Below are 18,141 nucleotides of genomic sequence, written 5' to 3' on the forward strand. Positions count from 1 at the left end.
AAGACAATCAAGAGTTAGAGCAGGTAAAGTGTATAAAATTTTTAGGGATATGGTTTGATGAAAAATTAAAATGGCATATACATATTCAAAAAGTTGTTGATAAATGTAAGAAAATATTGAATATTTTGAGATGTTTGGCTGGCAGTGACTGGGGAGCAGATAGACAATCACTAAAACAGATTTACACAGGAATGATAAGATCTAACATAGACTTTGGTTGTTTAGTTTACGGTTCAGCAGCTAAAACACATCTGGTTAAATTAGACATTATTCAACATCAGGCATTAAGATTATGTACCGCAGCATTTAAAACCACACCAAAAGCAGCATTAGAAATAGAAATGGGAGAAATGCCATTAGATTTAAGAAGAACAAAATTAGAAATTAATTATTGGTTAAATTTGCAAGGCAGTAACGTTGATCATCCAGCTCTGGAAATTTTAAATATATGTTGGGAAAAAGAAAAGAAAGAAATGAGGAGTTTTGGATGGACAATTGACAATAAAATACAAAATTTTGAAATGAATAATTTAGAAATTAGTCAAATAACACCAATATCAATTATACCACCCTGGATTCTACCAGAAGCAAAAGTAGATATATCAATAATGGAAAAGAAACAAGATAAATCATACATTATAGATAGTTATTCAGTGCAATTATATTTAAATAATTATTATCAATACATTAAAATTTATACTGATGCATCAAAAATAACTGGGAAAATAGGAATAGGGTTTGTAGTACCAGAATTCAATATAAAAATAGGAAAACGAATTACAGATGGATTATCAGTATACACAGGAGAAATGTTGGCTATATTGTTGGCTTTACAATGGGTAGAAGACATAAAACCATTAAAAACAATAATATGTTCAGATTCAAGCTCTGCATTATTAAGTTTAAAAAATAATCAAACAGATAGTAGGATGGACATCTTATTAGAAATATTGCATATATTATTTAGAATACAAAACATGGGTTTGACAGTTATATTTGTGTGGGTTCCAGCACATATTGGAGTAGAAGGAAACGAGAGGGCAGATAAAATGGCAAAGAGGGCAGTTCAAAATCCTATTAGTTTTAAAGTTAAATTAAGTAAATCTGAAGGAAAGAGTATTGTTAAAGAGAAACTGATGAAAGTTTGGCAAAAAAGGTGGGATGAAGATAAAACAGGAAGATGGTTTTATACAATTCAGAAGAATGTTGGAGAAAGAAGAAATAGAAAGGAGGAAAGAGTGATAACAAGATTAAGATTTGGACATACAGGACTTAATTATACACTTTTTAAAATTCAAAAACATAAAACTGGCAAATGTGACCATTGTGATAAATATGAAACTATAGAACATGTTATATTTGAATGCCATAAATATGAAATAGAGAGAAGATATATGAAGAGAGAGTGTGAAAGGATTAAGGAGAAGATTAATTTATTAGATATATTGAGGAAGAATTTAGGGAGTAAACATATACAAATAATTATTCGATTTCTTAAGAAAACGAAATTATTTCATAGAATTTAATTGTAGTGTGTTTGTAAATGAAGGCATGATATACAAAGTTGTGCACAAGTATGTATGTGTTAAGTGTGAATGTGTGAGGTTATGTTAGGTAGAATTTATGGTAGAATATATGTGAGGATAAATATTTAAACCATCAGGAACCACACTCCATACCAGTAAGTGGCGGTAATGCTACTAAAAGTTTCTTGCCAACCGCCATAAAACCGACAAGAAGAAGAAGACAAACAGAGTCTTGACTTCCTGTTGTTCGATAAGAAACGCACCAGGGCGCTGCGGAGCGGTCTATGGAGTAGGACGTGGTTTGTGGTAGCTCCTGCCAATTTCGTTTATAATGCTTATTCAACCGTACTTTTCTTTGTAAACCAAGTCTCTGTCGATTGTTTTGCACTTTTGTCCCACGAATATATCTTTTTTTTTGCACCAACAATGTCGGGAAGGGGAAAATCTCGCACTATTCAGACGCAGCTAAAGTCATGCTCGCAGGCCTCGGCTTCTTCGTCGCCAGACCCATGTGCTGTGACCGCAAAGACTCAGATGAACCCGGTAGCCGACACCCTCAAGCTTGAACTACTGGCATCTTTGAAAGAAGATATCGCTGGCATTATTAAGAAGGAACTTCAAGAGGTTCTTGGAGATGCGTTATCATCCATTAAAGCTGAGGTACAGGCTGTGAAAACGCAGCTAGCAAGTATTCATGCCGCTACTGATGCTAAACTGGTTAAGCTAGCGGCTACGGTGGGGGATGTGGAGGAGGCGCTCACGGGGTGCACTGATGACATTACTGGTATGAAAACTACACTTGAGCGGCTTACGGCTAAGGTCACCATGTTGGAAGACAAGTGTGAGGACTTAAGAGTCAAGATCGCGCCGCAACAATATCAGGATCATCGGCGTGGAGGAGGCCGCTGGCTCCTGCTCACCCACCGCTGTGGCTGCGTTGCTGAAGGAAGCGCTCGGGCTGGAAAAGGAACCGCTGGTGGACCGGTCTCATCGCTCTCTTCAACCCAAACCCAAACCAGACGAACGACCTCGAGTAATTGTGTGCAGGCTTCATTACTATAGTGACTGTCTGGACATTTTACGTCGTGCCAGGGAGCGCCAACGGATTAAAGTCGGAGCCGCGACTATATCGATTTTTCCGGATCACACTGCTAAGGTTGCCCGGGCTCGTGCAGCTTTCAATGAGGTGAAGCGGCTACTTCGTGGCATCGAAGGCATCAGGTACGGACTTTTCCACCCAGCGAAGCTGCGCATTACTTACAATGGAGTTGTAAAAGAGTTTACTGCATCCGAGGACGCGAAGCAATACGTTCAGACTCACTCTTAACGAGCCCTGGTCACAGATTGTTTGGGTGTATATATAGTTCTTAACTTTTTTTTAGACCTGAGGCTCTAATACATCACTGGGTAATTAAAGTTTTGGCTATATCCTGTTCAGTTTAGAAATTAATAATGCTCGTGTGCATCTATACTGATATTGTTTTGTAATATTTTTCTCCATTAAGTGGGGACTATGCGGTTTCCAACCTTGTTGTGATATAATTATAATAATAATAATCATAAAGTAGTATAATAATGCACATACTAATGTTCCAATCTGGAGGTTGGTGGGGGCTATTAGCCGGTTTTCGTTAAATACACTTCCGGGCTTTTTTCGCTCTGCTTTATCTCCGTGTTCACATTTGATTGTGAATAACTGCTGTCTCCATTGTTCTGTTTTTTATGGAGACTTTGGGTGTTGTTTTGTTATGGGTTTATTTTTGGGCATGGGTAGCGGGGGGGACCATCTCAGCTCTTTATGGTTGTTTTTATTTTGTTAAATGGTTAATACCGCTGTAGACCCCGGTACGGCAGGACCAGGCACTTCTCTTCGTTTCATTAGCTGGAATATCAAGGGCATGGGTCACCCTGTTAAAAGATCAAAAGTCTTCTCCCACCTCAAGCGGTTAAAACCTTCGGTAGTGTTTCTACAAGAGACTCATCTTCGCATCAAGGATCATAATAGGTTACGTTGCTCTTGGATGAACCAGGTTTTTCATTCGGATTTTAATTCCAAATTGAGAGGAGTAGCCATTTTGATTAGTAAAACAGTACAATTCTCGCCCACGGACGTCATAGCTGATAAATATGGTAGATATGTGATAGTCGCTGGTACATTAATGCAGAAAAAGGTTCTTCTGGTAAATATATGCTCCAAACTTTGATGATGCTGAGTTCGCAAATAGATTATTGAGCAGCCTCCCATTTTTGGATTCGCATTCGTTAATTTTAGGGGGAGACTTAAACTGTGTAATTGATCCAAACTTAGACCGATCGAATCCCCGAAATTTAACTAAATCTTTAATGGCCCAAGCATTCTCTGATTTTATGAGGCAGAGTCGTCTTATTGACCCGTGGAGATGTTGAAACCCAACCAGGAAAAAATTTTCTTTCTTTTCTAAGGTACATCACTCTTATTCCAGAATCGATTAGTTTTTTATTGACCAGACTCTCAATTCATGTGTAGTTTTCTCTGATTATTTGAGTATAATAATATCCGACCATGCTCCATTAGTATTAGACATTCAGTTGTCATCTTACAAACGTACCCGACCTTTGTGGCGGTTTAATTCTCTTTTACTGGCAGATGAAGAATTTTGTGGCTTTATTTCTAATGCAATCGATGAGTTTCTGTTGTTTAATAAGAACGACTCCACTTCTCATTCACCGTTATGGGAAACACTTAAGTCTTATCTCAGAGGACAAATAATTTCATACACGTCTCTGTCTAATAAAAGGCATAACTCGAGGCTTACTGAACTGGCAACGGCCATTGCGAAACTCGATCAAAGATGTGCCTTCACCAGAATTATTTAAAGAGCGTATGGGTGTTCAATCAGAGATTGATTTAATTTCCACCAAGGAAGCTGAACGCTTACTTTTACGCAGTAAAGGTTCATACTATGAATACGGTGACAAAGCTGGCCGTTTACTGGGACACCAGTTACGGCGTCAAGTTAACTCTCGTATAATACCTAGTATTCAAAATACCCAACAGGTAATTACAAACGACCCCATCGAAATTAATGACACTTAAATCATTTTATTCTTCTTTATATTCATCTGAATTTCCCACAGATGATAATAAAATGAAGGAATTTCTTCAAAATTTATCAACTCCTGCTATTGATATGGATACTGCCAGGAGCATGGATTCTTCACTCAGCCTTGTGGAAGTAATAAATTCAATAAAAGCGCTGCAGTCAAATAAAGCCCCTGGCCCCGATGGGTTTCCCATTGAATTTTATAAAAAGTTTATAGAAAAATTGGCACCACTATTACTGGATATGTTTATTGAATATTTAGAACGTAAGACTTTACCTCCAACATTAACACAGGCTGCTATAGTTTTACTTCACAAAAAAGACAAGGACCCAACTTCATGTGGTTCTTACAGACCACTGTCCCTGTTGAATGTAGATGTAAAGGTACTAGCCAAGTTGGTAGCTTCTCGGCTGGAGAAGGCCCTTCCTTTGGTTATATCTGAGGAACAAAATGGCTTTATCAAGGGGCGTCAATTATTTTTTAATACACGCACGCTTTTCAATGTTATCAATTCAAAGCATTCTTCGGATGAACCCGAAATTGTAATTTCCCTTGATGCTGAAAAAGCATTTGACAGAGTGGAGTGGGAATACTTGTTCGCGGTTTTGAAGAAGTTTGGATTTGGTGATACTTTTGTTTCTTGGGTTCATCTCCTTTATGCATCTCCCAAGACTAGTGTCCACACGAATGATATATACTCAGATTATTTCTCTCTTGGGCGTGGAACACGCCAAGGGTGCCCGTTATCGCCATTGCTCTTCATTATGGCCATTGAGCCTTTGTCCATCGCATTGCGTGCATCCCCCTCTTTTAGAGGAATTTTTCAAAATGGAACAGAATATAAATTGTCCTTATACGCAGATGATCTGTTGCTATATGTATCCAATCCCACTACCTCCGTTCCCACTATCTTGCGTATCTTAAATAATTTTAGCTCCTTCTCAGGCTACAAATTGAATTTGGAAAAGAGTGAATGCTTCCCTATAAACATTACTCCTGGTGGTCTTCAACAATCTGATGTCCCTTTCAAACTCAGTCCCACAGGATTTAAATATCTTGGTATAAATGTGACACGTTCTTTATCTGGCCTTGCTTCTGCTAACTTTTCGCCTCTTATAACAAAAACAGCATCTGATTTCCAGAGTTGGGGTAATCTTCCCCTCTCCCTTATGGGTAGAATTAATATAGTCAAGATGAATGTCTTACCCAAATTTCTCTTTTTATTTCAGTCTATTCCTCTTTTTATGCCTAAAATCTTTTTTGATTCCTTGGATAGGTTTATTTATTTGGAAAGGGAAATCTCCTCGAGTTCGTAAAACATTATTGCAAAGATGCAAACTCAGTGGTGGGCTTGCATTGCCTGATTTTCAATCATATTATTGGGCTGCTCACATACACAAAATCAATTATTGGTTAAAATTGTCCAGCTCTCCTTGGTGTAAATTGGAGCTATCGTTGTGTACTGGGTCTTCACTATCTGGTCTAATTTTTTCCTCGCCACCTATTAAACCCTCTCTTTACACTAATAATCAAGTTGTACTTAATACGCTGAAAGTCTGGTTTCAATTTAGAAGGCACTTTAAGTTTGCTGCTGCCTCATCTTTATCCCCCTTGATTAACAACCATTTGTTTCCTCCATCTCTTTCTGACCCATCGTTTTCAGTTTGGCATGACAGAGGTTTAAAACAAATAAGAAACCTATATGCATCAGGAGTATTTGATAGCTTTGCGGATTTATCTTCCAAATATAGTTTACCCGGTACACATTTGTTTAGATACTTACAAATTCGGAATTTTGTCTCTAAATGTTTTCCTAATTTTCCTTCTATGCCCCCTGAACAGCCCTGGGAAAAGATTGTTGCATACAATCCACTTCAGAAAGGCACGATTTCTAAGATTTATAGTTTTATTTTTAAAGCTAAAAGTGGATTCTAGCGTCAAGATTATAGATGCATGGGAGAAAGAGTTGGGAATCCAGCTGACCCAAGATAATTGGGATGACGCAATTGATAGAATCCGATCTTCCTCTTCCTGTGCTCGTCTCAGTTTGATCCAATTTAAAGTTGTACATAGGATCCATTTTTCTAAATCTAGGCTTTCTCGGATTTACCCAGATGTGGTGGATATATGTGATAAATGCAAAGGCTCCCCATGCAATCTTGGCCACATGTTCTTTCTTTGTCCCAAATTATATAATTTTTGGTCCAATTACTTCACAATTATGTCCTCTGTCCTGAGTGTAAATTTGCAACCTTGTCCATTGGTCGCCATATTCGGTATCCTCAACCCCACCTCAGAGCTAAGCCCTGCTCAATTGGAAATTGTTGCTTTTACATCATTGTTGGCTAGACGTACTTTACTGTTACACTGGAAGTCTGAAAAATGTCCTTCAATATCCCTCTGGGTTAAAGACATGATGTTTTTTCTTAAGCTTGAGAAAATCAAATACACCCTTCGAGGGTCTACACAGAAGTTCTACCAAAAATGGCAATGTTTTCTTTCTTATTTTTCCAACTTGAGGGCTTTGCCTGACTGAAGGTGCCTGTCGCTGAATATTGTTTTGGTTATAAATATGGGTAGTCATATCGGATTAATGACATGTTTATTTGTCTATTTTCTCTTCTATCAGGTTGACTTTGAGCTGAGATGGGGGGGATTGGTTTGTTTTGTTTTCTTTTATTTTTTTTTCTTTTTATGGGAGGGTTGGAGGAGGGTTGGGTGGGGAGCTGTAATTGTTGGATTGTAATTTCGGAACTTTTATTTCTGTACAATGCCTCGTTATTATTGCACTATGTATCGTTCATTATGTGTCCAAAATGAGAGGTATTGTGTGTATATGTGAATGTATGTTCATATACATGTATGCATTTTCTTTCCTTCTTTCGGCTCTAATAAAAATTCTATAACTCAAAAAAAAAAAAAAAAAAAAAAAAAGAAACGCACCATTGTCTTTATTTGTGAAAAGAATTCAGGAGGAGGTGGAAGAGTAACATTCTAAAATATATTCATTTTTATTACATTTATTCTTCCAATCATAGATATAGGTAGTGGCATCCATCTTTCTAATTAATTATCTACTTGATTTAATATGAGTTTGTAATTGGTCGCAGCTACCTTTTCAAACTCTGAAGAAATGTGTACCCCTAAATATTTAAATTCAGTTACTATCTTAAACTGTAATACACCTGAAATTGGGCTAATTCTCTCATTTGTATTTAATAACAATTTACAATTTGGTTTTGTTTATTTTGTATCCAGATTTCACTAATTTAATTATTTCCAAAATAATTTCTATTGATTGACTTAATTTTAATGTGAATAAGATCACGTCGTCTGTGAACAGGGGAATCCTGTGAGCCTATTGCAATAGCAAATGGCTCTATTGCCAGAGTGAACAACAGAGGCGACAATGGGCAGCCCTGTCTGCAGCCTCTATTGATCTTTATTGGTTTAGATATATTTCTGATAGTTATTTCAGCTGAGGGATTATTGTATAATATTTTGACCCATTTTACAAAATTGTTCCCACAGTGAAATTTTTTCATAACCTGAAAAAGACATACTCAGTGAACCCTATCGAACACCTTTTCAGCATAAAAGAACAGAGTCCGAGGTACCTTTATTATGATGAATTTTGTTTAATACTCGCCTCACGTTATGAAAACCTTGCCACCCCAAAATAAATCCATTTTGATCTCGGTCAATTGTATTTGGTAAGACCTTGGAGATATTTTCAGATCAGAATTTAGTAAACCAATCGGCCTGAAGTTCTCACATTTATTTGAAAATCTGCCTAACTTTAGCAAAAGGATAATCATGGCAGCATTCATTGAGGGAGGGAAGTAATTTGAATGAAAAATTTCTTTAAACATATCTAATAATGGGGTAAAAAGTTTGTGTTAAAAAATCTTATATAATCTATTGGAAGACCGTCTGGTCCTGCTCTATTCCCTGATTTCATATTGTCAATGGCTTGCCCTAGCTCTTTCGTAATTTCTAGATTCAAGTTGTCCTCGTCTTCCTCTGAGAATTTAGGTATATTTAATTTTTTTTTAAATTGATTTGTTTTCTAATTTTATGCTTATTTGCATTAATTAATAAATAAATAAATTCTTCATAGTAGTTGTTAAAGGCTGCATTCATTTCTTGGGGATCTTGCAAAATTTGTTCATTCAATATAATAGATGTGATTGGTTATTTAGTTTCTGTTTTATTTGCCATACCAGTAACTTGCCTGCTTTGTCGCCCTGTTCACAGAATGTTTCCCTGAGTCACAAAAGACTTGATGCAGCTCTTGAAGCTGAAAATTGATCATATTCTGCTCTCAAAATCATTAAGTCCTTTTTTAGTTGTGGGTCATTTTCCTTATTTACTTTAGCTTGTCTTACTTTTATCTTCCAATTGTATTCTAGTTATTTCAGTTTGTTTTGTTTTAGACCAGTGGTCCCCAAACTCCGGCCTGTGGGCCGGATCCGGCCCCCTGAACAATACCAGAGAGCATTTAGATTTTTTTTCATATACCGTATTTTCCGGACTATAAGCCACTACTTTTTTCCCCAAGCTTTGAACCTTGCGGCTTATAGCCCAGTGCAGCTTATATGTGGATTTTTCTTCAACCACCAAGGGGCTCTTTAGCAGGAAGTGAATTATTGGAAGACAAAATTGGAAATAAAAGAAGAAAGCGCCCATTAAAACGGAATTAGGTTTTAATAGGGAATTGAATAATGTTAATGATAATGTTGTTGATCAGTTAAATAGCATTGAGGGGAAAAATAAGATTTTTAGTTTTTTTAAATAATACTGGGATCAGTATTATTGAGGTATAGATATTAGGATCCAGTAAATGGCAGTAGTGCAACAATAATGGATGCAAGCTGCCGTAGAAATCTAAAGAAGGCAACATTTTCTTTTTCAACCTTAATAAATGTGATATTCAATTGACCTGTTATCACTCAAATTTTGGGTGTCCACCACCCTCTGCTGCTGCTGCATCGTTGTGAAAAACCTGGAGCGGCAGAGATATGAGGCTTATAGTCCGGTGTGGCTTATAGTCTGGAAAATTCGGTATTTATTTCATAAATAGTGTTATTTCCTGGATATTTTCTGTGAAGAACCCAGAGAGGGTTATTTGGTTGTGCTTTCTGGAAAACAAGAAATTTTTACATTTAGGCACTCCTGCAAACGTCACACTTTTTCTGTTACAAACTGACTCCGGCCCCCCACCAGAGAAGGGAAAAGTTTGGGGACCCCTGTTTTAGACCCTGTATAACTAATAATATGTCCTCTAAGGAAGGCCTTAAATGCTTCCCATTTTATACATGCTGTTGTTTCTGTAGTATTAGAAAAATACTTATTTTTATAGTAATTAGAAAAAATGTGTCAATTTGTTTCCCTAAATATTTCACAAAGTTTTCATCTTGTAACCATTTATGTTGGAACTGCCATCTCGTGGGGTCTTTCTTTAATATATCATCTTTATAAACCAAATAAGATGGAGCGTGATCTAAAATTATAATATTGTCATAGGAGCAATCTTGAATTCTAAACTACAACTCTGTAGAAATCAAAAAGGAGTCTATTCTGGAGTGGGTTTTGAAAGTACTTGAATAACAGGAGTATGCTTAACTAGCTGGGTTTTTCTCTCTCCATACATTGTCATGATTTGTGGAGGTAGAGTGGTGAGGGAGACCCAGGATGAGGATGATGATGATTTAATGATGAAAAACCCACTGAACGGAACACAGGCAGCAAGAACATTACACGACGAGGATCCAACAAGAGACAGAGACAACAGGTGGGTTTAAATACACAGGGAGGGCAATCAGGGAACGAGACACAGCTGGGAACAATCAACAGGGAAGACACAGAGACTCACAGGGGAACAGACAAACACAGATCACAACATACATCCAGCAACTTCAGCTCTTTCATCATTCTATGAATTACAACTCTACAGTTGTTATGTGACTGACCTATTCCGGTTGATCTGTCCATGTTTGGATTTAATGTACAATTAAAGTCCCCCCCATTATGTGTGATCCTTTAAGCGTAGAAAAGGCAAGGAATAAATCATTGTAAAAATTACTGTCATCCGCATTAGGGCCATATATAATAGTTAAAATTAGAGTTTCCGACATTAGGGAGCCTTTAAGTATTAGGTACCTTCCTCTTTTGTGTTTAATAATGTTTTTAATTTGCAGTGGTACCGATTCATGTAGCCCATTTTTCATCAAGGTGCTCTGGTTCCCCAGCACCTGACGCAGACCTTGTTTGGCCGGGCGACGTCTGAGCCGGCATGTCATGCTTATCAGTGTCTCTCATTGTATGAGGTAGGCTATATAGCTCCAAGGGTCTTGCCTAGGGACCCACACTGCATAGCTCAATTGCACTGTTGTAACTTGCCCCAACCTGGATTCGAACCCCGAATATATATATATATATATATATATATATATATATATATATATATATATATATATATATATATATATATATATATACTCCCAGAAGGAACAATAGCAGACATAGAGCACAGCTACAAGTACCTGGGAATACAGCAAGCAAATGGCAACCTCGATGAGGTCACAAGGAAAGGAGCCACAGCCAAATACCTCCAACGAATAAGGCAAGTCCTGAGAAGCCAGCTCAATGGCAAGAACAAGATCCGTGCAATAAACAGCTATGCCTTGCCAGTAATCAGATACCCTGCCGGAATAATTAGCTGGCCAATGGAAGAGATGAAGGCTACGGATGTTAAGACTCGGAAGCTACTAACCATGCATGGAGGGTTCCACCCCAAATCCAGCACCCTGAGACTGTACACGAGCCGTAAGGAAGGAGGCAGAGGACTAGTGAGTGTGAGAGCCACTGTCCAGGATGAGACATCCAAGATCCATAAATACATCAAGGACAAAGCCTCAACGGACGATGTGCTCAACGAATGTCTCAGGCAATGGGGAACAGAGGACAAGGTGCTGGAGGAACCATCATGGGAGGACAAGCCCCTACATGGGATGTACCACCGACAAATAACTGAAGTGGCTGATATCAGGAAATCCTACCAATGGCTGGAGAAAGCTGGACTCAAGGACAGCACAGAGGCCCTCATCCTGGCCGCCCAGGAACAGGCCCTGAACACCAGAGCAATAGAGGCTCAGATCTACCACACCAGACAAGACCCAAGGTGTAGGTTGTGCAAGGAGGCCTCTGAGACAGTCCAGCACATAACAGCAGGGTGCAAGATGCTGGCAGGGAAAGCGTACATGGAACGACATAACCAAGTGGCGGGCATAGTATACAGGAACATCTGTGCAGAATATGGACTGGAAGCCCCGAGATCAAAGTGGGGAACACCCCCAAAGGTGGTGGAGAATGACCGAGCTAAGATCCTGTGGGACTTCCAGATCCAGACAGACAAGATGGTAATGGCGAACCAACCGGACATTGTGGTGGTGGATAAAGAACAGAGGAAAGCCGTTGTGGTGGATGTAGCAATACCAAGTGACCACAACATCAGGAAAAAGGAGCATGAGAAACTGGAGAAATACCAGGGCCTCAGAGAGGAACTGGAGAAGGCCTGGAAGGTGAAGACCACAGTGGTGCCTGTGGTCATCGGGGCCCTCGGGGCAGTCACCCCCAAACTGGAGCAGTGGCTCAAACAGATCCCAGGAACAACATCAGACATCTCAGTCCAGAAATGTGCAGTTCTAGGCACAGCCAAGATACTGCGCAGAACCCTCAAGCTCCCAGGCCTCTGGTAGAGGACCCGAGCTCAGAGGATGAAAGAGACCACCCACAGAGGGTGAGAGGGGAATTTTTTATATATATATATATATATATATATATATATATATATATATATATATATATATATATATATATATATATATATATATATATATATATATATATATATACTGACTGTATAGCTCAGTGGGTAAGACACCAGTCTACCACCTGGGAGACCGGGGTTCGAATCCAGTTGGGGCAAGTTACAACAGTGCAATTGAGCTATGCAGTGTGGGTCCCTAGGCAAGACCCTTGGAGCTATATAGCCTACCTCATACAATGAGAGACACTGATAAGCATGACATGCCGGCTCAGACGTCGCCCGGCCAAACAAGGTCTGCGTCAGGTGCTGGGGAACCAGAGCACCTTGATGAAAAATGGGCTACTGGAACAAGACGGAAATGGGCGAGAGACGAAAACATGGATCTGTTGGAATGCTACTACTCAAGTAACCCTAGTCAGAGGGGTTACATGCAAAGACTGAGGGTGGAATGGTTACTTCGACACCCACAGTCTACAATGACTGCCAAACAACTAGTAGCTCAGTGCTCCAACATCCGCAAACGACAACTGCTATCACAACTTGAGATTGACGAGGTACAACACAAATGCTACGGCATAAGGGAGGAGCCCAAAGGTAAGGTCAGGGGGGAGTTAACTACTCCCCACCCCGAGACTGGGTATGCAGCCCCAGTAATGAACGAACTATCAAAGCTGAACGAGACAGCAACTGACCTGAGAGAGAGAATCGTGGCCCGAATGAACACCAGGCAACCCTCATTGAAGATGTGAATGCAGCATTGAGAACAATCCCTACCAACACCATAACAGAAACCAATGAGCTGATATACAACTCAGCATCAGTGATCCTTGAAATGCTCGGCTATAAGAGCAACCATGAGACCCAATATCCATCATGGAAAAGACGGTTTTATTGCACCCCTTATTGCACCTAAGGGGTGCAATAAAAAGATCAGTACCCAAGAAATACAGCCAGATGCCCATACCTGAAGCACTCGAAACTGCCAAACAAAGGCTCCAAGCCTTGGCCAGCCGCCTAAAGAGATACACAAGAGAGAATGAAGCCAGGAGGATCAACCGGCTCTTCTCCACCCAACCAGCTAAAGTGTACTCTCAATGGCAGGGTACTAACAACAGAGCAGACCCACCAAGGCTGGAGACTGAACAATACTGGAAAGGCATATGGGACCCGACACACCAACCTGTGCACCGCTTGGATTGATTACAAGAAAGCCTATGACTCAATGCCACACACCTGGATCATTGAATGCTTAGAGATGTACAACATCAATAGGACTCTAAGAGCCTTCATTGCAAACTCGATGGGGCTGTGGAAAACCACCCTTGAAACCAACTGCAAACCGCTTGCACAAGTGTCCATCAAATGTGGCATATACCAAGGAGATGCTCTGTCCCCACTGCTGTTCTGCATAGGCCTGAACCCCCTCAGCCAAATCATCAACAAGACTGGCTACGGATACCGACTTAAGAATGGGGCCACAATCAGTCACCTCCTCTACATGGATGACATCAAGCTGTACGCCAAGAGCGAGCGAGACATCAACTCACTGATCCACACCACCAGGATCTACAGCACTGACATTGGGATGTCATTCGGACTAGAGAAGTGTGGCCGGATGGTTACAAAGAGAGGGAAGGTCGTCCGCACAGAAGGGGTCTCACTCCCAGAGGGAACGATAGCAGACATAGAGCACAGCTACAAGTACCTGGGAATACCACAAGCAAATGGCAACCTCGATGAGGTCACAAGGAAAGGAGCCACAGCCAAATACCTCCAACGAATAAGGCAAGTCCTGAGAAGCCAGCTCAATGGCAAGAACAAGATCCGTGCAATAAACAGCTATGCCTTACCAGTAATCAGATACCCTGCCGGAATAATTAGCTGGCCAATGGAAGAGATGAAGGCCACGGATGTTAAGACTCGGAAGCTACTAACCATGCATGGAGGGTTCCACCCCAAATCCAGCACCCTGAGACTGTACACGAGCCGTAAGGAAGGAGGCAGAGGACTAGTGAGTGTGAGAGCCACTGTCCAGGATGAAACATCTAAGATCCATAAATACATCAAGGACAAAGCCTCAACGGACGATGTGCTCAGCGAATGTCTCAGGCAATGGGGAACAGAGGACGAGGTGCTGGAGGAACCATCATGGGAAGACAAGCCCCTACATGGGATGTACCACCGACAAATAACTGAAGTGGCTGATATCAGGAAATCCTACCAATGGCTGGAGAAAGCTGGACTCAAGGACAGCACGGAGGCCCTCATCCTGGCCGCCCAGGAACAGGCCCTAAACACCAGAGCAATAGAGGCTCAGATCTACCACACCAGACAAGACCCAAGGTGTAGGTTGTGCAAGGAGGCCTCTGAGACAGTCCAGCACATAACAGCAGGGTGCAAGATGCTGGCAGGGAAAGCGTACATGGAACGACATAACCAAGTGGCGGGCATAGTGTACAGGAACATCTGTGCAGAATATGGACTGGAAGCCCCGAGGTCAAAATGGGGGACACCCCCAAAGGTGGTGGAGAATGATCGAGCTAAGATCCTGTGGGACTTCCAGATCCAGACAGACAAGATGGTACTGTCGAACCAACCGGACATTGTGGTGGTGGATAAAGAACAGAGGAAAGCCGTTGTGGTGGATGTAGCAATACCAAGTGACCACAACATCAGGAAAAAGGAGCATGAGAAACTGGAGAAATACCAGGGCCTCAGAGAGGAACTGGAGAAGGCCTGGAAGGTGAAGACCACAGTGGTGCCTGTGGTCATCGGGGCCCTCGGGGCAGTCACCCCCAAACTGGAGCAGTGGCTCAAACAGATCCCAGGAACAACATCAGACATCTCAGTCCAGAAATGTGCAGTTCTAGGCACAGCCAAGATACTGCGCAGAACCCTCAAGCTCCCAGGCCTCTGGTAGAGGACCCGAGCTCAGAGGATGAAAGAGACCACCCACAGAGGGTGAGAGGGAAATTTTTTTTTTTTTTTTTATATATATATATATTGCCCCTCCACCTCCTCCTCACTTTTAAGTTGTCCTCATCAAGAAGATACATTTCCTGAAGGAACACAATTTTAGAGTCCATTTCTTTCAATCTATTCATGAATTGTTTGACTTTTTGGAGGTGTTGAAGACCTCTGCAGTTCCATGAAATAAAATAAAACTTTACGGTTTGAGGCATACAGTAACAAAAGTAGTGGATTGCTTAATATTATAGAAATGTGAGACACAACAAAACCAGATGTTAGAACGCACATCCAATACATAGAACGTAAACATCTCCCTTCTTCCAAGTCCCTTCCCCAAACTGGGAGAGTCCCACCCACATCCATTGTCTCCCGTTATTGCCAGGAACCAATCCACAGTGAGGATCAGTAGAACCATCAGTAGAATAGGCATTTCTTGCTTGTTCTGCAAGAAATGCACCCGTTACTGCTAAACAACATTTTTTGACCCCTGCCCACTAATATTGAAAAACATTTTAAAGGACAACTCCACACTTAAATGGTTGTTGTTACAAAATTTAGGAACACAAATATGCAACATACATAGGAATAACCGAATCAAATGCACTGCAGTGCACAAAAGAAATTTGTGTACTGCATGAGTATGCAAACTATAGTTTGCGCTTGCAAACTGTAAAATGTCAAATAATGGATTTCAGTTATTTGTGTACTATACATGCCATCTGAGGCATCATTCTTTACTTAGCGCTCTGCGTGTCCCGAGCTCTCTTGGATTTTCTTGAGAAACTCACTTGCTTCCCCAGGTGTTTTTAATGTCAGTGTTTTGTTTTCATAAGTCACTAGAAGCGTTCCAGGGTGAGTTACTCCATTGCGAATGCCCAGTTTACGCAGCTCCTCCCAGATCGGATAGAACTTTTTTCTCAGCTGGTGAAGCCCAGTGGCCAGGTCGAGGTAGAAGTGGACCCGTTGTTCCTTGTAGAATTCGTCCTTTTTTTCTCGTGCGGCTCAAGTGATGGCTTGCTTTTCTCGGTAGTCGAGGAACTTCATTATCAGGGCTCTCGGTCGGGAAGCACTGTCTGCTCTCGGCATAACCTGTGAGCTCTTTCCAAGCTCACAAAGGGCTGCAGCGCTTCACTCCTCAATGCTTCGGGTATCCACTTCTACAAAAAAGCACACGAGTTTGGACCCTTGGCACCTTCTGGCAAATTCACAAGCCTTATTCAAGTGAGACCTTGTTTCTAAGTCCATGAGTTTGTCTTCCAATGATTTGTTTTTCGCCTGCAAGGTGCTCACGTTAGCTTGTAGGTTAGCCACCTCATCTTTCGCAGTGGAAATATGGTCCTCTGCTCGCTCATAGTCTTTCATCACCTGTTTCATATCTTATAGTGTCACCATCACACCATCAAGTTTTGAGGAAAACTCGCTTCTTAATGATTCCAGTGCGGCCAGGATTAGATCAGACTTACTATTTTCTGACTCGCTCTTTCTTTCTTGCGCGGCCATGCTTTTGTTAGCTTTGCGAGCTTCTTCACAGAAATTGTGGTCCAACAGCTTTGTTTGCTTGGATGCCTCACTTTTACCTTTGTGTTGTCCTTTTTTCACATAAATCTTTAATGAACAGCAGTTTTCCCCCCCTTATTAGAGCAGCAAACAGCAGGGCAAAGATTGGTACATCTTCTCACATGGCCACCATAACCGGAAGTCCAATTGACTCAGTTTTACTCTGTTATGCTCTTTCCTTGTTCCTGTTCTCAAGTTTTGTACTTTTTGCCTTTTGTTTAATATATAGTGGTTCATATGACTATTCCATTCTCCTGTTTGCATTTTGGTCCTACTCTGAACACACCAAATCTGAAAGTTTGAACTTTTTGATTGTTATAAAATCTCCTTCTGGGAGGAAGGACCTACAGTAATACATCCAACTAAATGGAAATAATTCTTAAGATTGAGATGGGATTTAACATGCAGTTTGAAGATTCAAATTAAGCTAATGTTTCTGATAACTCAAACAGCTCATTTGGGTAAAAAAAAACCCGAATCAGACTCTTACCTGTGATGTACAATGTAAGTCACGATAGAGACAAGCAAACACAGCAGCATGACGGCAGTGCAGGCATAAACCACAGGATGTAGATAATCCCTAGGGTATGGAGGGAAGGACAGCACTCTCTTTAGATCCTGGTAAATATACAAAAAAAATCACACTTGAAATTAGTTAATTATTTTCAAAATGTTTGGAGGACAGGTGCACATAAGAGATCTGTTAATGTTAAATTTAAAGTTCTAGTTACCAACATTCAACTCTGAAATAAACAGTTTGAAAAGTTATAACCAGTTAAACAACAATGATACTGCACTAGTGTGTATATCAAGGGGTTTCTTCAAAACTATTTACATTGGAACTTAACAGGCCTTAATATAACAACATCCTAACAGTGGCAGCACTGTTGACCTAAGACAGTGGTCCCCAAACTACAACCCGCCTACACATTTGGTGCGGCCCCCTGAACAATACCAGAGAGCATTTAGATTTTTTTTCATATACCGTGACTGTAAGCCGCTACTTTTTTCCCAAGCTTTGAACCTTGCGGCTTATAGCCCAGTGCAGCTTATATGTGGATTTTTCTTCAACCACCAGGGGGCTCTTTAGCAGGAAGTGAATCATTGGAAGTCAAAATTGGAAATAAAAGAAGAAAGCGCCCATTAAAACGGAATTAGGTTTTAATAGGGAAT

General features: G+C 40.6%; 1 protein-coding gene across 1 annotated transcript in view; it reads right to left on the reverse strand.

Moving 5' to 3' along the window:
- Positions 1-17,595, reverse strand: part of adgra1a (adhesion G protein-coupled receptor A1a) — a gene marked incomplete at its 5' end in the record, with an annotated part of 34,433 nt that extends 16,838 nt beyond the window's left edge. Inside the window, one exon of the mRNA XM_088016573.1 lies at positions 17,459-17,595. Coding sequence (XP_087872699.1) covers positions 17,459-17,595 — 137 coding nt within the window. The remainder of the gene's footprint in view (positions 1-17,458) is intronic.
- Between the last annotated feature and the right edge of the window lie 546 nt (positions 17,596-18,141).

This window comes from Poecilia mexicana, unplaced genomic scaffold (genome assembly GCF_051168715.1).
Source record: "Poecilia mexicana isolate PSO_F unplaced genomic scaffold, ASM5116871v1 scaffold_19, whole genome shotgun sequence".
NCBI classification, from domain to species: domain Eukaryota; kingdom Metazoa; phylum Chordata; class Actinopteri; order Cyprinodontiformes; family Poeciliidae; genus Poecilia; species Poecilia mexicana.